This window comes from Camelus bactrianus, chromosome 21 (genome assembly GCF_048773025.1).
Source record: "Camelus bactrianus isolate YW-2024 breed Bactrian camel chromosome 21, ASM4877302v1, whole genome shotgun sequence".
In the NCBI taxonomy this organism is placed as follows: domain Eukaryota; kingdom Metazoa; phylum Chordata; class Mammalia; order Artiodactyla; family Camelidae; genus Camelus; species Camelus bactrianus.
In genome coordinates, this window is record NC_133559.1 from 24250406 (window position 1) to 24272936 (window position 22531).

At 49.4% G+C, this 22531-nt stretch overlaps 1 protein-coding gene across 3 annotated transcripts in view; it reads right to left on the reverse strand.

Annotated features, from left to right (window-relative positions):
- Positions 1-3536: 3536 nt before the first annotated feature.
- The window catches only part of SEC16B (SEC16 homolog B, endoplasmic reticulum export factor), a 37347-nt gene continuing 18352 nt past the window's right edge, over positions 3537-22531 (reverse strand). For 2 of the 3 annotated variants that reach the window (XM_074349835.1, XM_045516592.2), the window contains exons 14-27: positions 20404-20521; positions 19156-19267; positions 17550-17655; positions 15708-15848; positions 14410-14526; positions 13601-13673; positions 11401-11700; positions 10487-10554; positions 7288-7434; positions 7019-7117; positions 6562-6673; positions 6342-6421; positions 5283-5381; positions 3537-4688 (exon numbers count right to left, since the gene is read on the reverse strand). In XM_074349835.1, the coding sequence (XP_074205936.1) occupies positions 4620-4688; positions 5283-5381; positions 6342-6421; positions 6562-6673; positions 7019-7117; positions 7288-7434; positions 10487-10554; positions 11401-11700; positions 13601-13673; positions 14410-14526; positions 15708-15848; positions 17550-17655; positions 19156-19267; positions 20404-20521 (1641 nt within the window). In that variant the 3' untranslated portion in view covers positions 3537-4619. The remainder of the gene's footprint in view (positions 4689-5282; positions 5382-6341; positions 6422-6561; positions 6674-7018; positions 7118-7287; positions 7435-10486; positions 10555-11400; positions 11701-13600; positions 13674-14409; positions 14527-15707; positions 15849-17549; positions 17656-19155; positions 19268-20403; positions 20522-22531) is intronic. The other variant, XM_010954896.3, reaches the window with a different exon arrangement.

The following is a 22531-nucleotide window of genomic DNA, read 5'->3' on the forward strand; positions in this document are numbered from 1 at the left end:
AAGTGAACAAATAAATGTACGTGTGTCCAGGAACAATGTGGCTAAAAGCCCAGATTCTGAGGCCAGATTACCCTGATTCGAATCCCAGCTCCATCCTCACTAGCTGTGTGACCTTGGACAAATTGCTTAATATCTTGAGTTTTCAGATTCCCCATCTATAAAACTTTGCAATACTAATATACACTTCATAGAACGTACATCACAGTGCCTGATACAAAGTAAGTACTCAATAAACGTATCACTGTTATGATTGAAATTCAGAATGTCTGGTCACCATGGCTACCAAAAGATTCCAAGCATCTAGCTGGTTTCACCCCCAACTCTGGTGAAGAAAACCCCATTTTGTAAGCCTTCGTTTCACAAGCTGAGACATGATTTAATGGGCTTCCAGGATGCGGAAGAGTTCCAGGCACAGGTGGTGGTGAGCAGCTGTTCCCCATCTCCGCCGAGGACCAGCTGAGAGTCTTAAAGAGCCACATGAGTGATTTGGGCATAAAGTATTAGGAATAGCTTCCTAATGTTGAGAGTGTGAAACCCTAGGCTGAAACCTCAAGGGAAGCCATGGAATCCTCTCTTGAGATGCTTTTAAAACGGGAAACTTAATTGGCTCTCTCTAAAATGGATGAAGACCAGGAAAGCATCGCACGTTCAAGTAACAGGCAGTTTGCCTGGATCAATCAAGTTGGAGCTGCACTGCTGTTGACCTGGGTCCCGCCAAGTACCACTACCTGGAGATACATATAAAAAGGAAGAGAGCATGGGAAGCAGATTCCTCTACTTAGTGAGACTGCAATGAAAATAGTTTAATATGCTCTTAATCCTTATTCGAAATAACTTTAAATCTCATTAAGGATCCGTTTCTGGAGGATCTGAGTGAATGGTGCCTGGGGTAAGTGCTTCACGAGGGCAGGCAGTGTTGGAGGCTGTGTTTGAGGCAACTGCAGGTGAGCAGCTAACATCCTATTACGCGCAGATCACGTCACATGCAATCCGCAGCTAACGGTGGCCAAGAGGAGAAAAGGCACTTCCGTTCCACTCGCTGCAGGGGGAGCGTCAGAGAAACCCCTGGGAGTGGAGAGACCCAAATTACACACCTAGCATTCTTTTCAAGCTCAAGAGTGTTTTGCACGTTTCCCCCTCAGCAAGCAGACATTCTGATTTTAGTGAAGAGGTGGCTGCAGTCTCTTACTCGTCTTCTTGGTGGCTCAGAGGAAGAAACCAAAGAGAAAGATGATTTCTGGGGTAAAGAAAGAAAAGCTAGCAGAGACTTTGATCCTGAGTGACCTGAAGCTTGAGTTCGGGCTGAAAGAGGAGTGTGTAGAGGTGACAAAGGAATCAAGGCTTGTTTGCAGTTTTACAGCCATAAAAGGGGATTAGACAGAAGGCAGGAATGGTGATATGGGATAAAGACACTTAAATGGAATTTAACGGTTTGTTCTCTCCCAAATTACTGAACATTAGGTTTAAATGTTTCCATATAAATATGAAATTATATGTATATAGCAGGATCGCAAATTTGCACATTACCACTCAGTTTTTTTAAGGAAAATGTAGCTGCTTTATTTCCTATAATGATTCTTCCTCCAAGCTCAGACCCCATTGAGAAGTAGGGGGAGAAACAAACTTGCCTATTAATAATATCTTATCTCTTCCCTTTTAAACAGTGTCTTTTGGTCATTCCTTTTTTTTTTTTTTTAAGAGAGACCATTCTGTTTATTTTCTCTCCCCAGAATGGCTTCTGGTGATGGAAGAGAAGGCCTAGGGCTGACACAGTCGGCTCTGTTCCTCGCAGGTGGTTGGTCTGGCCTAGTCCTGACCTGGCACTGGCTGGGCACAACTGGTCCCTTGTGGCCTTTTGGGACACTGTGCAAAAATCCCTGCAAAAGTGCACGTACACCAGGCTGCATGGTCATCCCCACGGCCAAGCCGCTACGCCCCCGAGCCAAAGCCAGCCTCTCCTCTGCCTGCAGAGGCTCCCGGCCTCTCGGGGGCTATGAATGCAGAAGGGGCCACGATCCCAGTGTTGTCAGACCCCCCTTTCCTAGCGGCGTATTTCTAGCACAACCTGTTCCACTCCCCAAGCTTCCACCTTGCAAAGGAGGAAAAAAGTCTTTTCCTCTTAACAGCCGCACGTGCTTTGTTTCACCACAACTGGGTTTAACTGCTGAAGCTGTAAAGCCGTCATGACCTCTTGCAACCCCACCACCATCACCACCACTTGAGAAAGCTGATGAACAACCAAGAACTCTCAGGGACCCCGGTTCCTCAGACCCTCACTAGGCCCAACCCAGGGCTCTTTCCTGACCCATGAACAATAGGATTGTTTTAACCAGCCATGCACGGATGAATGGACGCCTTCTGACTCTGCCAGAGTGCACGCTTTCAATCAGGAATTAGCATAAATACCATGCCTCCTCCCGTCCTAGTGCACAAAACCCACTGACCTCCCCCCTCAGAACGTGTGTCCACTGCTGCAGATGTTCCTTCGCTTGGGAAGTAACTCCGCTCAGGGCTTGCTGAGCTGACACTCTCGTCACCTGTTTTCCATGAATAATCCCAAAGGAAGTGAGGACACAGGCAGCTGACGTCGTCGCCTTCCTCTCTGGTCCTCACTCTCCTCCTGGCAAGTGTTTCTTTTTATGGGGTAGGACTTCCCCTGCGTCACTGCTCCCAGAGGCACGAAGCCACGTGGCCTAACGCTGGTGGCAGATGGGATACAGGAAGAGAAACTGGCTTAGTCTTAAGAACACGTATTGAGAAGTAGTCTTAAATTATTCTTCCCATCACATACCTGTATCAAGAGTGAAAACTCCAGAGTTTAATCTGGTAGGCAACAAGACAGTCAATACTTACTAGATTGTATACTAATAATGCTTTTTTTTTTAAAAAACACACACATATAATACTTAGCACATACTAGGTACATTTTAAGAGCCTGACTCATTTAATTCTTGCACTGTTCCTATGTGGTAGGTCCTACTGTAATTATCATTCTCATTTTGTAGGTGAGGGAACTGAAGCACAAGGCATTTAGATAACCCTGCCCAGGATTAGAAGGTGAACTGTGGGTAAGCCAGGATTTAAGTCTAAAACAATTTGGTGCCTACGAAACTCACAAACGACTGGCATGGTACCACCACTGGGTGTCCACTACTGAGGGACTGCAGTCTTTCTGGGGAAAAAGGGAACAGCACTTACTGAGGGCCCTCTAGGTGCAAAATGCCTCTGCGTTCATTCCCTAACTTAATCTGAGAGATGGATAAACTGTTTAGAGAAGAGAATATGCAATGTTGAGTGAACAGAGGGGCTCATTTGCATCCGAGGAGATTTTGTCCATATTTTCTTAATTGAAAAAAATGACAGTAGACTTGGAAGTTAAGAGGATCTGTCCGTGGCTAGATTCTTCGTTAACAAAGGGCTTTTTCCAGCTGTTTGCACCTCATCACACAATGAAGCTGTTATTAGAAAGACTTCAGGATAGAGACCACTCGGCATGTGCTCTCTCCCTCTGGAAAAACCAGCCAGAGACCAGCATCTGCTGTAAAGTTATCTGGTTTAATGGCTATCAACATCAGAACCACAGTACATTAGAGCGCAAAGCCTGTATGTGCAATTACATACCCAAAAAATGTTCTTTGTGAGGAGCAATTTTCAGCAAATCTGACAAACAGCAAGAGTCATTCTTATTGGGGGTTTGGAAGGAGAAATGGAAATTTCCAGGACATCTCCCTCCTCCCTCTGGCTCCAGTGACCCTCCGAACATCAATTTGCAAAGGCCCGAGGGAGGGAGGCAGGTATTAACAGTCTCAGGCACTCATCCTTCCTCTTTCAGGGAAGGGGTGAATTTTTAGGACACATTTTCCATTCTTTGTTATACTGATGTTCCATCCATTGGCATCATTAGGTTCAGTAGTTACCATGACAATATGATGCCTACAGCCATCTAACTTGATAGCCAGATGCCAGAATGTGAAAAAAATAGGACCAGCTAAGAAAGTGAGAGAAATATAATTAGTCTGAACCACATAAAAAAAAAAAAAAACGTGCACAGAACTCAAACCAAGAGGGAAACTGCCGAAATGTCACCCAACAGGGAATTAACGACAGGAAGCGATGATCAAGTTTCCGTATAAAAATCTTTGGCTAACTAGAACCAGGAATTGGGCCGTAACTAAGGCTGGGGAAGGAGTCAAAATTAGTCTAGAGCCCTGAGTGGCCCTCCCCGAGTAATCTCTGGCTGCCGAGCCTCCTGCCGAGCCCAGAGGCGTCATGGTTGATTCCAGCAGTGGGATTCTTAGGCCCTGACTTCCCTGAGGGTCCGAAGCTACATCCTAAGTACTGTCCCCACGGCATTCAGCTCCCCTCCCGCCTGCAGCTACACCCGGTTTTTCCATCGATAGTCATTTCCACCACTTGCTGAAGCAAATCTTAAGAGACTGAACGGAGCTGTCTCCTGGGAGACCACGTCCCCTTGCCTTCTCCACATCCAGCGGAGGCAATGAGCTAGCACAACCTTCTTGGGAGCACCAACATGGCAGAGGGACTGGGAGATTAAGAAAGGAGAGCAACAGGAAAATTGTGCTTCAGGGAGACCAGCCTGGGATGGGTAGTCACTCTCATCACGGCTGGGCTGGATAGCGGCGCTGAGCTAGGCGATTTGGCCGGTTCAGGCTGGTAGCCGTGGAGAGCTGGAAAAGACCAAACCAAACGGCGCACCAGATTATAGCCCCAGGCATGATGCCACCCAGGGCTGGCTGGCTGGGCTGAGCTCGGACATCCTGAGAGTCTAGAGCCCTGCAGCTGTCTCTGGCTTCCCACAGTGGTGTTCTTATTATTCACTTCCACAAACACCTTCACCTCAAACACAGAGAAAGATATTTGATTTTATAAAGAAGGGAAGCCAAGGATGCCTTAGAGTGATCAGTCTCAAAGTGTGCAACGATCCCCTCACCCTCAGGACACAGTGATGGTGCAGCCACACCACTGACACCAACACCAATTGTCTCTCTGGAGTCTCAAGACTTCTGAAAGGTCAAGAGCAGGGTTAATCACAATGACACTGATCGAGCGTTTTCTGTGTGCCAGGCGCATTTTATCCTCACAACTGCCCAGTGACACAGTTACTACTAACCCCCTTTTACAGATGCAGAAACCAGACTTAGGAGAGGTTAGTCATTGCTCAAGAACTCATGGCCAGAAAGTTGTTCTAAGTAGTTATAAACCTGGGTCCCCTTAATCCAAAACCTGTCCTCCTAACCCCCCTTTCCTCAGAGCTTCCTTACCTGGGGGACCTGAGATGGATTGTAGAGGGGAACAGACCCTGTCAAGGGGGGAGGAGGGAGCAGAACGCCAGGGCTGAAGTGGAGCTCAGAGGACACACCCTGTGATGGAAGATAACAGAAAATCCTATCAGTCTCCGCTTCTCGGATTCCAGAATGTCCCTGAGCACCAGCTCCGGTCAAGAGATGCAGATGTGGCAGAATTCAGGGAATCCTGAGCAAACAAACATGGTTCCAATGTGCACAGCCAGCCTGTGGGTCTTGGTGGCACTACAGGGGCGCAGGTGCACCTGGAGTACATGAGAAGAAAAGGCCACAATAAATTATACTAATAGCACCATAAAAAGTAATCTCATATTCTTTGAAAGGCCTAAAATACTGCAAGAGAGCTGTAACCCGGCCACGAGAAATAAAAATGTTTTCTTAGCAATCAGCATGAAATCCATACCGGTGTGGACAATTCATTGAGGGTTTATTACAGCCCTTGCCAAGGATACTGGTGAGCTCTAGCTCCTACTGGGACAGGAAAAGAAGCCGTTCTTTAGACTTCATCCAAGCAAGCAGTTACGGGCTAACTCGTACCCCTCCTCCAAAATTTCATGCATTAAAATCCTAACCCCAGCACCTTGGAATGTATTCAGAGAAACGATCATTAAAGAGGTAATTAAGATAAAATGAGCTCAGTAGAGTGGGCCCTGGCTCAACATGACTGGTGTCCCTATAAGAGGGGGAAATGTGGACACAGACACACACAGAGGAAAAACCATGCAAACACACAGGAAGGAAATGGCCGTCTCCAAGCTAAGAAGAGAGGCCCCAGGAGAAGCTCACGCTGCCACCACCCTCCTCTGCGATCTCCAGCCTCCAGAACCCTGAGGAAACAAGTTTCTGTTGTTCAAAGGGCACAGTCTATGACACCTTGTTATGGCAGGTCTAGCAAACGAATATAGAAGCTCTCTCCATATCTCCACGAGTCAGGTCCCCACGGGGTGGCACCTCCAGCCTCATGAAAGGACAGAACGCACACAGGCCTCCAGTGGGGCCCAGTGGGCAGCAGCTCACCTCAGGCCCCGACAAGCCTCCACTCCCAGTGCCCTCGGCTGTCCCCCCACTGGACGCTGATCCTCGGACTTCACCCCCACCTGGAAAGCAAGGAGTCAGAGGGGTCCCGACTGCTCAGGACGGAGGAGTCCCCACTCCCAGAAGGCACCCCCCCGCCGTCTGCCCCAGGCGGCACAGAGAGGACCACAGACGGCCGGGGGGACATGGGGTTTGGCGGTACCTGCATCCCTGGGGAAGTCACAGGTGCCCGGCAGAGGCTGGGGCTCGAGGGGCGGTGTCAGGGAGAGGCCCGGGCTGGGCTGGGGAGGGGACGATGCTCTGGGGGTCTCCTGCTGAGTGGAGAAAGAAGGGGCAGCGGGGGCGAACAGGTCCGCGCCACGTGCGTGAACGCCTGGGCGCCCACAGCCGCGCCTCCACCCGCAGCCGGACGCCGGGCTGTCTCTCCAGAGCTCCGTTTCCTGGGTGCCACTCCTCTGCTCAGTACTCCAAACTGCTGCTGGCCCGCCAGAGGTAAAACTCGCGGCCCTAACTTGTAAGGCCTTTCACCATCTGCCTCTGCCCTCACTGGACCAATTTACTTCCCACCACAAAATCCCCCATCGCAAAACCTCTAGGGCGGAGCCTGGTGCCAGCGCCAGGCCGCGGAGCACCGAGGGAAGGGCCTCCCCACGGGTTACCTCAGAGTCGGGGGTGTCCGACGAGTCTTCATCTCCAGAGTGGGACGCGTGGGTGGCGGGCTTGGAGCGAAACCAGCTGAACCAGCCGAAGCCCGAGCTCTGCAGGGGGGGGGGGTCTGCATTCGAGGCCAACCCGCCCCACGTGGCGCGGGAGACACGGGCGGGGCGGGGCGGGGCCACGAGCGAGGCGGGGCCACGAGCGAGGCGGGGCTCCCCGCCCTGCTCCGCCCAGGGAAGGGAGGGGCCGCGGGGAGAGCAGGGCGCTCCACCTTCTCCTTCCCGTCTCCGGGCTTTCCTCTCCGGGCGGGATTGGGGGAAGATTTTTGATCTTCCTCGTTGGAGGACTCCTCCTCATTCTCGTTGACTGAAACGGTGGAACTCTCGGAAGTACTTCGTGCTCTGGGCATCTGCGGCCCCTGGAAGTAAAGAAAATAGAACGAACATTTTTATAGCACCTGACAGGTGACAAAGGCATGTTGACGTGCACTCCCGCACCCGACCTGCTCGGTAAGTCAGAGCGGGTGGCCTTACAGGATCGTATTTTTCTGATGAGGAACTAGGGCTTAGCCATGGGAAATGGTTTGCCCAACCCCAGTCCTCGGATTATCCCTAATCCTGAGGGTTTCGGCCACTGCGCTACCTCCCAGAAAACATCAAATTTCCAGAACTCCGCCGAGGCCTGGAGCAGGGGTCTGGACTGCCACCACTGGAGATGAAGAGAGACGGCAAACACCCCGCAGGGACCCGGGAGCCCAAAGGACAGGCAATGTGACAGCCTTCAAACCTAACTCACCCTAGACCCCACTTCCTAGCAGACTTGTTCAAGATCAACTGAACAACTGCACCAGAGGGGAGTAAAAGATGCCCCCGTCTCCTTATGTTAGTTTTGTATGTGTGGTAAAATGCACATAGCATAAAGTTTATTCATTTAACCATTTTAAGTGTTTAACTCAGTGTATTAGGATATTCACAATGTTGTGTAACCATCACCAATGACCATTTCCAGAACTTTTCGTTAACCTCAACAGAAACTCCGTCCCTCTGAAACATGCTATACACCAGAAATTGACACATTATGAATGACTGTACTTCAATTTTTAAAAAAAGCTCTGTCCCCATTAAACTTAACTCCTCATTTTCCCCTCCCTCCAGCCCCTAGTAACCTCTACTTTTTTTGTCTCTATGAATTTGCCTATTCTAGGTGCCTCATATAAGTAGAATCATAAAGTGTTTGTCCTCCTAGGTTATTTTATGTTTTGCACTCTCAAAAAAACGTAACTGGTATAATTTTTCAAAAATACTTTGGTAAATATAGAAAAAGCTTTATATTTTTATTCTAATGAGTGTAGAATTTACTGTGTACCAAGTAGTGTTATAAACGCTTCATATATAGTGATTCATTAAATCCTTACAACTGTCCTGTGAGGTAGGTACTGTTATTATTGTCCCATTTTACATATGAGAACGCTAAGGCACAGAGAGGTTAAGCAACCTAAGGTCACACAGCTAGTAAGTGGCAAAGTAAAGATTCGAACCTAAGCAATCTGACTCTCTTTCTTGGAATTTCTCCTAATTGAATAATTCAAGAAATAGACAAGGGCTTATATACTAGACTGTCCATCACTGTGTTTTATACATGAGGAGAAGGGGAGAGAAGAGTAGCAAAAAAAAGTAGGGAAGAAAGGAAAGGAAAAGAGACACACTTGAAGCAGGTAACAATGTGGGAAGGACGAATTAAAATCCGAGCTCCTTAAAGGGCCTACCAGGCCCTCCATGGCCTTGCCTCTCTCTGCCCCTCTGGTCTTGCTTCTTAGCCTTCTCCATGCTGCTCCTTACCTTCCAGATACAGTGATTCCTGCTCTTCCTTGATTGGACCAAGTCAGTCCCATCTCAGGGACTTTGCTCTTGCTGTTCCCTCTGCCGTCAATGCTTGTTCCCTGAATACTCACCTGGCTCCTGTCCACCCTCCCTTGTGACCTCCCTGAGAGATGCCTTCCCTGGCCATGCTACCTAAAATAACATCCCTTACATGTACAGTGGTTTATTTGCAGTCACCTCCTGAATAGAAGCACCAGAGGGTAGGCTTTGGCTGGTTCCCTGTGTTTCCCCAGCCCCCATAACAGTGCCAGGTATGTCGAAGGAAATCAGTATTTGTGAATGAATAAATGCATGAATGATGGTGTTTTCATACAACAGATTTTCTCACACCCGTATTAAAAGTCATATCTAGGAATAGCATGGAAAACCTTTTTTTTTTGTATTAAATAGGAAATAAAGCTTCATCTCCATATGTTCTTAACCATTTAAAAACACATATGTGTGTATGTATACACATTTATATATTCACATATATACACAGACCAGTATCCCCTGCTTTTTGAAAGTTAGCATTATGCCACTTGGCTTTTACCGGAGACCTGCATTAGTACCTGTTTTTGCTACCCCCAAAAAATCCAAAGAGGATTTTTGCTTTTAGGGAAAAAAGGCAAAAAAAAAAAAAAAAAAAACAGCATTCAACTTTGGTTTTGCAGGAGTCGCTATAGAAGAAGCATGTATCTGGAACAATGAGAGCGGCCCCGCCAAGCTCCTTCCCGGGAACTCCACGCAGCATCTCATAGCTACGAACTGTGTCTGTGAGCACCTATGCTTTATCTCGATTTATTCTGTGCATCGTTAGCAAGATGTGTCCTAAGGTATTGCTTCTTCACTTCTCACCACTTATGAAAGGCTTCATAGGAACACTCTGCTTTCAGATAGTAGGGGAAACCTGTACACAGGAAAAATACTGGGAGGAAATAAACCAAAACAGCTGACTGTAGGATTATGTGTGATGTCTGTTTGATTCTTTATATGATACTTTCTGTTTTTCAGGGGGAAAAAAAAGTAAATCATAGAAGTATTTTAAGGTCTGTCGCCCGGTTACTACTTGAGAAAGTTCTATAATATCACCCTCCAACCAGGCAAAGCGAGAGAACATCTCATGCTTGGAACCAGCAACGCCCATTGTTGGGGGAAGAGATTTGGTCATTCAACAGCTGGATGGATGGCTAACTAGGCATGGTCATCTCCATGATCTGACAGCCCACCTGAGGAGAAGAGACACAGCTGCCGTAGGTCCTTTTTGGAAATAAAGTAAGGTAAAAATTCAAAGAAAGAAATATCAAGAGTCTTCCATGATGCGGCAAGGGCAGGGCATAGTCAGCATTCGGTGCCACAGCTAGAAGAGGACGTAAGAGGACTAACCAGCCCTGCTGCCCCTGAGGACACAGGTTGGTGGGACTGAACGTAAACGAGAACAAAGCCTCCTCCCCACCTCTCAGGATCTGGTATAGAAAGAAACAAGGTGAAAGGTGGTAGAGAGGGCTGGTGCAAAGCACAGGAAGGAGTCTGCATAAGAAACTAGGGCGACTGGAGAAAACCCACAGCTCCGAGTGGGCCCCCACCATGTGCCGGCCTTTGTCCTCTCACCTGTGGTTTGGAAATGACCTTCTGATCATCAGGATGCTGGAAGGCTCCTGGAGACACTGTGTTCTCTCCTATGGCACAAAACACAACAAAAATAGTGATGTGAGGTTGTGCCTTTTCCCTCGCTCCTGAAGAAGGATGATGGGGACACAGTCCGCTATCTTAATCGCCAAGCAGCTGGAGCTCTGAGCCCAAGTGCATCATGGTAAATTTCAAGTCTATTTGCATAACCCTCTCAATTCCAGCCGCCCCAGGACAGGCTGCTCACCAACCTCCAGCCCAAACCAAGGTCGTTCCTTAGGAATCCTGGAAACCAGGGTCACATCGAGCTGGACCATGGGGATCCTCCCTGACCTCCCCTCTGTCTGAGTCTCCCATCTTGGACAGGACCTTATCTTAGAAGGTCTGAGAGCAGAGCCTTCTGTTTGGTTTCCAGCCATTCCCTGGCATCATTCGGCAATGCTCCCCCCGTCTCGGCCCTGTCATCCAAGGCCTGATGGGACAGGACAGAAGCACGGCCTCTGCCAATAGTCCCTGACAGTGACACCTTCAGAAAGAAGACTTTGCTGAAACTACAGCTCGAGACATAGATGGCATTTTCTTGCCTTCTCCAGCCTCTTTCCCAGGAACTACAGAATCCACGGAGCAGGCAGGAGTGGCCACTACTGGCCATGCTATGTTTGCTCTTCCCAGTAGAGAGGCAGACTGGCACGGAGGAGAGCAGTGGCCCTGGGTGTATGCGAAGCCCCAGTACTGGGGCTGACACACAGTAGGCCCTCAATCATGTGCATGCCCACTGCCCCGGTCTTTACAGCTCTGACCCCATCTCCTCCCAGCGGTCCCTGCACCCCGCTCATCTCCTTGCTCCCCTCCACACCTCCTCACCCAAGGCTTCCCACCTCGCTGCCAGGTCTTACCAGGGGGCAGGTGTATCTGCTGGGCTTCCTCCCAGGCCCTTCCTCCAGGAGCCCCTGTCACTGCCACGCTGCCACCAGTCCCTGGCAGATGGGTCTTAAGAATGGAGTAAGGAGGCACTGGGACCCCTGTCTGCTCGGAACCTCCTCCTGCTGGGTAGGAGCCGGGCTGGAGAGGAAGGGGCTGCTGTGGGCTGGGCCGGCCTGGGCCCATCTGTTCCAGTGTTGGCCACAGGGCTGACTGGTCCCCAGCGGCTTCTGAGTTGCCTTGATACCCAGAAAGGTCCTGGTTGAAAGCATTTTCTAAGGACGCAGGGCAAAGAGGAAGAAGTGAGACCTGAAATGTGACATTTGTGAGGACTAATCACACCAGGAACATTCCTGCCCATGTGCTCTTTGGAAAGCAGTGACAAGGACAAGCTGCTTGATGCAGCTGTCATTAATGCGATGACAAGTATGACACAGCAGTGACAGTTAATACCTCTCACCGCTTATGACTTGGAGTTTACAAAACCATTTCCCTCACCACCTTGTATGACCTCTGAACCTTCCACCAGTGGGTTAGTGGGGCAGAAATTACCATCTCATTTAACACCACACTTTTTTGCTTTGGGATAAACTTTCTGCTTTAAGGATGTCCTAATAGACTTGGGTACTTGAAACTTACAAAATTTCCAGTTAAAACCCAAATCAGACTCCAGAAATGGTGGTTCTGCTTTTCAAGAAGCAGGGACACTGATGGTACTCATTGTGGCTCTGCTGACGAGCCAGACCAAGGTGTGGACGTGTCCAACGGCTGGCCCAAGGTCTCGGGACTGATGTGGCGGCTGACCCACCAGTGTGATTAGGAGACATGGCTACTTGCTAGCAACGCAGCCACTCAGAAACACCCAAGCCTGCTCTCCTGCAGCCCTTGAGCCTCAGATTCCAGGACTTAGTAGCACAATTGGGAGAAAGAAACCAAGGCCTGCCCTTCCTTGTCCTCCCCTCTCTCACCCCGAGGGGAGCATAGAAGGCTGGGAAGCAGCGGGAAGTAAAGAGATGAGGCCCTGTCCTGACTCCACTGTGGGGCCTCGTTTGGGGAAAGGGCACAGAGCTAACTGGGGTGATAATGTCTGCCCGACCCAACACTCAGGCATCCTGAGAGAAAGGAGAGATCTGTTGAAAATACTTTGAAACCTATTCCACATGGGTGTGGCAAGTTACTGCTCAAGGTGCCTCCTGTGTCCCCACCACTAACAGGGAATACAGATGATCCACCATCTCCAGCCTCAAGAAATGCATTCAGCTGGGAAGACGGTACTACCATATGGGAAACAATTAGATAACAACATGGCATAACAAGATTAAAATCTGAAAGTGTGAAAAGATACACGCAACCCAATGTTCATAGCAGCTCTATATACGATAGCCAAGACATGGAAACAATCTAAATGTCCATTGACAGATGACTGGATACAGAAGTTGTGGTATATTTATACAATGGAATAGTACTCAGCCATAAAAAAGAATAAAATAATGCCATTTGCAGCAACGTGGATGGACCTGGAGATTGTCATTCTAAGTGAAGTAAGCCAGAAAGAGAAAGAAAAATACCATCTGATACCACTTATATGTGGAATCTTAAAAAAAAAACACAAATGAACTTATTTATAAAACAGAGACAGACTCACAGACATAGTAAACAAACTTAAGGTTACCAGGAGGGAAAATGTGTGGGGAAGGATAAATCGGGAGTTCAAAATGTGCAGATACTAACTACAAAATACAAAATAGATAAAACAATTTTCTACTCTTATAGCACAGGGAACTAACTATATTCAATATTTCATAGTAACCTATAATGGAAAGGAATATAAAAAGGAATATATGTATGTATATGTATGACTAAGGCATTATGCCATACACCAGAAATTGACACAACATTATAAACTAACTATACTTCAATTTAAAAAAAGAAAGAAAAGAAAAAGAAAAACCCAGATGTGAAGCAAAAACTCTAATACTTAGGAAACAGAAGTGTTGGGGTGCCTGTGGCCGGCAGAGCTGTGTGCAGAGGGGGCCTGGGCCACCGGGTCAGATTGACACAGGCAAGGAAGGCGCTCCAGGAAGGGAAGGATGAGTACGTTTTAAGTTGCATTCTTTAGTGTAATCTGATCCCGAGAGTCAGTGATTTACATGCTCAGCTCATTGGTTTGGGTACCTGTTGTTTTCCTGGCTCCCGAAATAGCCGAGTGAGCAGAACGAGGATCCCCCGTGTCTCCTGCTACCTTTTGCTATTAAAATAAAGTAAAATCCTTTTAGGCAACACAAACAAAAGGAGTGAGCCATGGTTAAAATTAAGTCAAAAATAAACTTCAGGAGTGACAAGGTAAAGACGCCCCAGTTGAATGCAGGGGCTGGTGGGGGAGGGTCCTTGGCGGGGGGGGGGTGGCCTCAGCCCTTCCTGCCTCCCAGCTCTGCCTGGAGCAGGCAGGGACCAGGGACCCATCCTCTCCCAGACGGGAGGAAGGAACGGAACTGTGGGCCCCAGATCACACAGCACATGGAGGAAGCAAGGGCCGTGTGTGCCTCAAAAACCTACCTGCCCTTTCTCAGAGTCAGAGGGACAAAGAAAACAGAGGCGGCTCTGTTCCAATGGCTGTTATAGTTACTCCCAGCAGCTTTTGCAATCAATTGGCAGAAGAAAAAAGGAAAAGCCCGGAAGTCTTTTAAGCAATTGCCCTTCGTTACATGGAAGTGACACGGGGCCGCCGTGATCCACTGTTCTTCACGGAATAGTGGAAGCTTTGATGGTCATAAAAATGTATCTTCTGGGACCGCAGAAGGGTAGCAGGGGGATTTGGAAGAGGGCCCCCCTGTCTCACAGGCCAATGCAGGAAAATGTTTCCACCCAGGAGGGAGGCAGCAGCGGGGGAGCTGAGGGCTACCCCTTCCCAGGTCAGACAGCGCCTCACGGGTGGCGGGGGCCCCACGACCCTCTATGTGAGCTAACCTGCTCCCCCAACTCACCTGCAGCTCCTCGTGCCGCCCTCGAAGCTGCACCAGCCAGTCGGGCTCCGGGTCCCTGCCTCCAGGGCGGCGGCGTTCTAAAACCAGGGGATCTGACAGCTTCAGTCTCTCCGCCAGCTATGCCAGACAGCAAGAGAGGGAAGAGGAGGGACAGAAGGAAGAGGAAAGGACAGACCACGGGGAGAGGCAGCCAGAGAAAAGAAGAGAGCTTTCACTCACTTAAATTCACTCACTTAAACTCAAAAAAACAAACAAACAAAGAAGAACTGAGAGGCAGCAGATTCAGCAGACATCCCCCCCCCCACATCACAACATAAACAGTTTACCCCATCTTGGTGTTAGACATTAAATAAAATATGAGCAGAAACTGTTACTCGGCTTCCTGTCTCAGCAAAGCTGTCCTCAGTAGCAGCACTTCTCAGTCTTCAGGGCTCATAGGAGCCACCTGGGACCTTGTTAAAACGCTGATTCTGATCCAAGAAGTCTGCAGGGCCCAAGATTCTGCATTTCTAACAAGCTCCCTCACAGGTGATGCCCTGCTGCTGGTGGAGGGACTGCCAGTATTGCAAGACTAGTCCTTCATCAAGTCCCCAGACTGCCCTACCCTTCCATTCAGGGTCCTGAGCTTCCTACAGCCATCATCCTGTCGCCGGAAATTTGCCATTAAAGAGGGCTCAGCACCACAGACTTTGTTGGTACCAGAATCCAACGCTGGGGCCTCATCTAAGGCAAAGCCAGAATTGATGGCAGGCTGCCTTTTTACTCTCAGCAAATGGATTTTTTCTTCAATTAATTGGAACATCTATTCGCCTGATTGTTTTCTTTCCCAGGAACTAAAAGTTGATATGTTTCTGTTTTCTTTTTTGGAATGTATCTCACATGTGATAAAATATTCCATGCATTTAAAAGCTTTTTAATAAGGAACATTTCCTGTTTTAATCACTAAAATATATTTTTCCAAGCCCAGCTTTTGTAATTAGAACGGTTCACCGTTAATACGCAGTTTTACTGTACCAAGAAAGCAGATGCAAGAAGGAATTTCTTGCACAGCACACGCCTGGTTTGCAGGCCCCCAGTCGCTGCTTCCCCCACCCCTGCCCGTAGCATCGCTCTCTGTGCAGTGTCAGGCCTCCCCTTATCACATCTGGACATGCGCACGTGGTCAAAGTTTAGAGCCACGGGCTCCAATTTGGCAGCGCATTCAAAGAAGATGACACGGGGAGTCGGGGCCACTTTACAAGAGCTTTCTCTGAACACTGATGATAACACACCTGCAGGGACCCCTTTGAGAAGCTCACCTTGATGAGTTCCACTAATAGCACAGGGTGACTGCTCTCTCCCTGGCCCAGGAGGGCCGTGCCAATGGCTTCGCAGTAATGCAAGGCTTGGGATGCGAGGCCGTAATCTGCCAGACGGGAAGCATAAAGGAGCTTATACACCTGCGAAGAGGAGCAGGGCCAGTGACGAGTCCGTCCGGGCAGGGACAGACAGAGGGAAATGGAGATAAGACTTCTTGGAAGTCAGATGACTGCCAGCTTCCTCTAACTCTGGATCCAAATATTAAAGAGGGCCTTGTGCCCTGTGGGGCATTCTAGCTGTGCACAGGCACCATTCCAAATCCAGCCCGCAGGCCCTGCATTCTGGAGAAAGGGATGGAAGTCACATCAGCTGAATCTCCGTAGGCTCTGGTCACCATGGAAATGCACCGGACTCTTCTCAGGCAGCCCACGTCTCTGGGGAGCCTGGCGTATGGGGACACAGGACCAGACACCAGGGGGAATGTAGAAAAGAAGGAAAAATGACTCCAGTGCAGGGGCTTCACGCCCACAGGACAGTACAGACAGATACAGGTAAGTATTCAGGGAAGCGGGAGCGACAGCGAGATGGATCATGAGGGCTGGGAACCAGACAGACCCAAGTTCAAATCTCAGCTCCGTGCTGGGCGTGGAACACTGAGCTGGTTACCCTACCCCCACCCTGTGCCTTGGTTTCCTCGCTACAACATGGGGATGATAATACGAGCTACCCCTTGGTTGTTGTAAAGAGTCAATGAGATAACCCACGTGAAGGCCTTGGAACAAGTGGTACGCAAGAGATGTCAGCCAAGAGCACATGACTCCTCCGAACCTCAGTTTCCCTTTTTGTGAAAGGGGGGTTATCACATCTGCCTCACAGATTAGAAGTCATACAGCAAAGGCGTCATAGCACAGTGCCAGGCGTGGGGAACACGCTCCCTGAAGCCAGCCAGTCTCACTGCTATCAGCCCAAAGACAGCCGGGAGGTGGGATGACTAAAGACGAGAGAGAAAGAGACTTAAGACCTGCAAGGACCCAAAGGAGCTGGTCAGGCCAGGCTTTGCTGGAGAAGGTGGGTCTTTGGTAAAACTCTTGAAGAAGATACTACCTGGGTCGTTCCCTCTATACAGTAATTCATTCATATCCAAGGCTTTGTTTCATGTTTCGTGGTGTGTGTGTGTGTGTGTGTGTGTGTGTCTGTGTGTGTGTGTTGCCGCCGCCACGTACATTCTCAACACAGGCCCTGAAGGAGTGTCTCTGAATTTAAGGGGACAACAGGGCAGGGAGCAGAGAAGTTGAGAAGGGAGGTCAGAACCCGGGTGTGGACGCCACCTGCACAGCTGCAGCCCTGAGGGGAAGAAGGAAGGATGGGGGCCAAGGACAGAGCAGGGAGGAATCGGCAGAGTTAAAGACAGAGGAGACAAAAGAGACGGGAGAGGAGGGTCAGAAGGAGAGGGAGAAGGGTAAGCAGCCCCGGTTGGGCCTTCGAGCTCCCGTCCCGGCAGGATGGCCGTGGACCAGGAGAAGGTGGAGCCGTCTGGAGAGAGAACACGGCTGCAGGCGGGAGCTGGGGTCCCGGGGCTGCGGGCACGATTCTCCTCTGTCAGGAGTGGGGCAGGAGCCTCGCGCCGAGAAGCTGCTGCAAGGTTTTGCTTTTCTATCTTAAAATGCAGAATTTTAGGGGACATGGAAAGAAATCCAAACCCTTCCCACACCCCAGCTAATGAGGGAAAGTCCAGGAGATGACTTAGCCCAGGGACTAGGTGCCAAGAGCAAGGCTGAAAATCCAGCCGCCCGCTGCCGCGGATCGCAGCTAAGGCGGCAGCCCCGCAAGGGTTCGGTTACCTGGAAAGAAGGAATGAAGGATTTGGGGCGGCCCAGCAGCTGACAGTACTCGAAGATTTCCGTCCTCTGGATGGCCTCAGTTGTTGCAAATTTCAAAAACTCTTGACTATAACCGGGAATAACAATAAAAGAGATTGAGGTGGGGGTGGGTTTCAATCCTAGCTGATGGCCAAACACCAGCTGCACCCATTCATGGTAGAGTTTCTGTCCCGGGCTGATCCCTGGGGCAGCTCCAAGAGAGGAAAGAGGCACTGAGGGGAGAGAGACTGCGCAGAGGGGGTTCCTGCCTTCTTTGCTGGAGGGTCACTTAAGGCAAGCTGCTCTCTCCCAGCTCAGTGGGGCACTGGGTTCTCCCTTTCAGTGCATGAGAGCCAGCCTCAGTGCGCTGAGATCCTGGAATGGGCGCAGGAAAGGCCGCCCCCCCCCCCCGAACCCTCGCCTGAGCAGGAAAGAGGGAGGGATGGGACATTGCAGGAGAACTGGAGAAGGAAGGCCTGGCAGAGGAAGGGGGGAAAGGCTAAGCCAAAAATCAAATGATGGTCCCTAGGTCAGATGCTCATTTCAGGGAGGCAGCAGACTGGGTGAATGTGATTTCAGCAGCCCTCAGAGTTCCCATGGACCCGAAAACAATTGCATGGTGTTTGAAGTCACAGTCAACGAGGCCAAGCCCCAGAAACATCCTCATACGAGAGAAACACCAAGGGAGACATATTAACCCATTTCACTTATTGTCACATTTGGCTCAGACTGGCTTCTTTGGCAAACTAACTACGTGCTATCAGAGACCATGACCTTGACAGGCCATGAGATGGTGTGTTTCTACAAAGAAAAGCCCGGCAGTCTAGATTCCAAGTCCTGTGCCTCAGTTTCCTTCCTCTATAAAGTGAGATGAAAAATGTACCTTCTTCTCAGGGTAAACATATAATGATTAAGGAAATAGTGCAATAAAAAAAAAGTCTAGCACAATATAAGAGCTTATGAAATCTTAACTATTACAGGGAGGGAGAAAGATCTGGAATGTGGAGGGCAGCAACAGAGCAAAACTGGTCTTTTTGTCCATTTATTCATTCTCTAGGGGCTTATTAAGGTCCTTCTGTGAAAAGCCTAGTGTTATGGCCAGCAGGTTGAATAAGTGACAGGCAGGACTTTGAGTAGCTTGTGCACCAAATCAGTGTAGGGTGTGGGGGCTAAAAGTAAACTTCTTCCACTTTCAGGTTTTGCCCAAGGCGGGCTCTGAAAACAGGCTCAGGGCTGCCTCACTGTAGACCTCAAGCCACCGCCTCTCACTAGCATTTTCAGTCTCTGGTCGTGGAGCCAGGGCGCCACCGCGTGGCGGAAGAGGCGCAATACAACCCACAGGCACCAGCTCACAGCTTCCCCGAACAGAGCCTGGACCTGACGCCCCCTGGCGGTGCGATGCGGCACCCACCGAACATCCCCTGGCCCAGAACCTACCGGTGCCGAAAACCATCCCAGAAGAGGGGACCAGCTGTCTCCGAAATTCACACAAGACAGTGGACAATGGAGCCGTGAAACCCAGCGAGGGCTGAAACAATCTCCTGGAAGACGTCCCTCCCACCCCCTTCCCCCCAAGAAGGCCGCATACCTGTGGCTACTGCCCAGCAGAGCCAGGTGGTCTGTCTTCACGGTGTAGTAGCCGAAGGGCACGTGGGCCATGAGGTAGCAGAAGTGAGCGGCCTCCACCAGCCCCTTCCCAGCTGCAGGAGAACAAGCCCGGGTCACGGGACACGCCCACGTGGGGACGCCCCCTCTGGGCGAGAGGGGAGAGGGCTGGAGACCCCGCCCGGAGGTCGGAGCCTCATGAGAGTAGAAGAACAAGCTTTTCACACCACAAGTAACAGACCCCAGAGCCCACTCCTCCCACCGCATTTTTGGCCTCGACGTTACATTTCGCTTGTCTTCAGCCAGAATAAGGCAGTCTTTCACATTCCCCCACCTAATGGATTTTTGATGAGGGAGCTTCTAGGCGTTTTAGTCCGTCCAGAGGGGGAGAAATGAGTAGAAATATATGCACCTGGGAGGAGAAGCGGGCCATGGGGAGCAGCCATTTTTAAACCAGGCTTCTTGGGGCACTAATGCCGCCCCTGCTAAAATAAACAATAGAAGACTTTCCCCGGTGCTCATAAAAATCACATTCATTACCAAATTGTTCCCAATCTTACAGTGTTCTCCCATACGTTTTCCCATTACTTCAACATTGAATGAATTCAAATGGGTAAGGTAACCAGCACAGGGCCCGGCACCCAAGCAGATTCAACAAAAGTTCCTTCTCTTTCTACCCAGGTGCCCAGCAACCTGACATTTGGGCACAACCGTACACGTAGCTCTTTTGAAAGTTTCACCAAGTTCCACAAAGCCATGTGCTGCCCCTTGACCCAATCTGAGAACCACTGATCTGTAACATTCAACAGCCCCTAAGTGTTTAAAAGGCCACGTTCACAGAGAGATAATAGAAATAAAGACCATGCAATTACCCTCCGTGGTTCAGGCAAAAATAGAATTTCCTATCTGGCTGAGGGGGGGTCACCGTGGGACCAAGGGCAGCAGGAGGGGAGGGGCCCCAGGTGTTAACTCCATGTGTGACTTCGAGGAGCCTCCTACAGCAACAGGACACCAGAGTGTCAGGGGCCTGGCCTGCACGGGTCACAGCAGAAATCTGGGAAACGGAGCCTCCTTTCTCTGGACTTTCTGTCCCCAGTACACTGAGTTTCTGGGTCAAAGAAAGCTTGAGGCAGAGACTTGGGCCCAACACAGGACCTAAGCCGCTAAACCCAGGATGTTTAAAGCTGCCTGGAGATAGAGGAGAGGAGGGGAGGGGCGGGTTTCGGCTTACCCAGGGTGTCCCCCATGGTGACGATCGTGTGCTGATACAGCTCCCGGTCCCCACCCGGATTCGACAGAATCACAGCCAAGTGAGGCCTCCAGTCTCCCCACTGCTTGTCCCCACAACACTGAAAAGCAGCAGAGAAATTGAAAATTGAGTGATGTTGCACTGATGTAGGTGAGCAGGCAATGTCGGTAAGGAAGGTGGCTGTCTACTTCCTGGTTCGCAGGGAGCGCCCATTATAGTGCCTGCCACACTGCCGGCCACCGATTTGGGGTGCTCTTTTTCAAAAAGCAAAACTCCTAGAAGGGTGAAAAAGAATATGAAAACGAATATATGTATGTATATGTATGACTGAAGCATTATGCTGCACACCAGAAATTGACACACATTGTAAACTGACTACACTTCAGTTATATATATATAAAACAAACCAAAAAATTCTTAGAAAGATGGATAGGCAGACAGACACATATACATACATACATACACAGGGATATTGGGAGAGAAATAAAATGACACTATTGGTCACTAATTTTCAAAGTTCTTCCTGGTGCCCCTAACCCCAATAGCTAGGGACAGAATCCAAAAAAAAAAAACCCTGATGTTTCAGTGGGAGAAGGAAGATCAAATACCCTTGGCTCATGAGGAGAGTCCACATTAGCCTGTCAGAAGGCAGGAGAGTGGGGAGGGTATAGCTCAGTGGTAGAGTGTAGTGTTTAGTATGCATGAGGTCCTGGGTTCAATCCCCAGGGCCTCCATTAAAATAATAATAATAATAATAAAAGGCAGGGGAACAATGGACTCCTTAATATATTACCAAATGGCTAAAGTTTTCTGGCTTTACAAAGCTCTCTCCCCCACATCACCTTCTTTAATCTTCAGAACAACGTTGTGAAGTCTGATTCCTATCGCCCCTTGAGTAGTGAGAAAACCAAGCCCAGACAGCCCTCCATCTCCATCTTCCTTCCAGCGGGGGGCTCTGTCCTCTGCCTCTGGTGACGATGCAGAGGCAGCAGAACTCCACGAGGGGGCGGTAGAGGGTAACACAGAGCAGGGGAAGCAAGCAGAAGTCCCACACAAAGGATGGGCCACCTTTATCCTGAAGGAAGGGGAACTTCCAGGCAGGAAATATCAACAAAGAAACAACACATGTCATAAAAACGACACAGGTCCTGGATTCCACAGGGGTCCTACCTCTTGAGCAAGTTTCTTAATGTCTTTGAAACTTTGTTTCCTCATCTCTTCAATGGAGATCACAATGTCTACCCTGTTATCGTTGATCATAAAATAAGACAGGAAAAGCACAGAGAGTAGCGCCTTACGCTTGGTTTGCACTTTATCAATGACATGTAGGTGCAAATACACACGCAGGGAAGCCCAGCAAAGGAAAGAGGTGATGTGCAGACCAGCCGGTTCTCCAATGTGGTCCACAGAACGGGCAGAGCAGGAGACTGACAGTCACAGCTGAGATCTGGGGGTCCAACAATTCACAATTATTTGGTATTGTATTTGTAACTGTCCCACAGAACAAAAGATGCTTTGTCCACCTCCATTGTACAGTTACTCCTTGTTTACCTGGGCAGTGCAGTGTGAATGAGGCTGATGCCGAGAATAAATCACAACATCAACAGCAGTTCTCACTGACTGCACTCTGACCGTGGGCCACAGCCCGTGCTAAGCATTTCTCCTATGAACAAGCACATGCATCACGTCCTATTATTATTCCCATTTTAACATGTGAGCCAGGCTCTTCCACGCTGGAACTAAAGGAATCAGCAAAAGAAAAGCCCTTGCTAAAAGAACAAAAACTTAGAAGTGATTCTTCTGTCCCCTCCCCAGGTGATTTGGGGGGGAAGAAAATCACTGGAGGGCAGATCTGTAGAGAGAGATTTTGAGAGAGAGAGAGAGAGAGAACGCTTATTAACGAACTTCAATGCACCAAGCACGGCGGATGATATGTTCAGATATTCTGTCTCCTTTAGTTTTCACAATAACTCTTCTGGGCATCAAAATGCCCACGAAGATGAAAAGCTGAGTCTCCGAGATTAAGTAGCAAGGCCAGGGTCACACGGCAGTGTGGAGCGGAGTCTAGGTGAGGCCTGTGACAGAAGCCCACATCCGTGTTTCCCAGCTG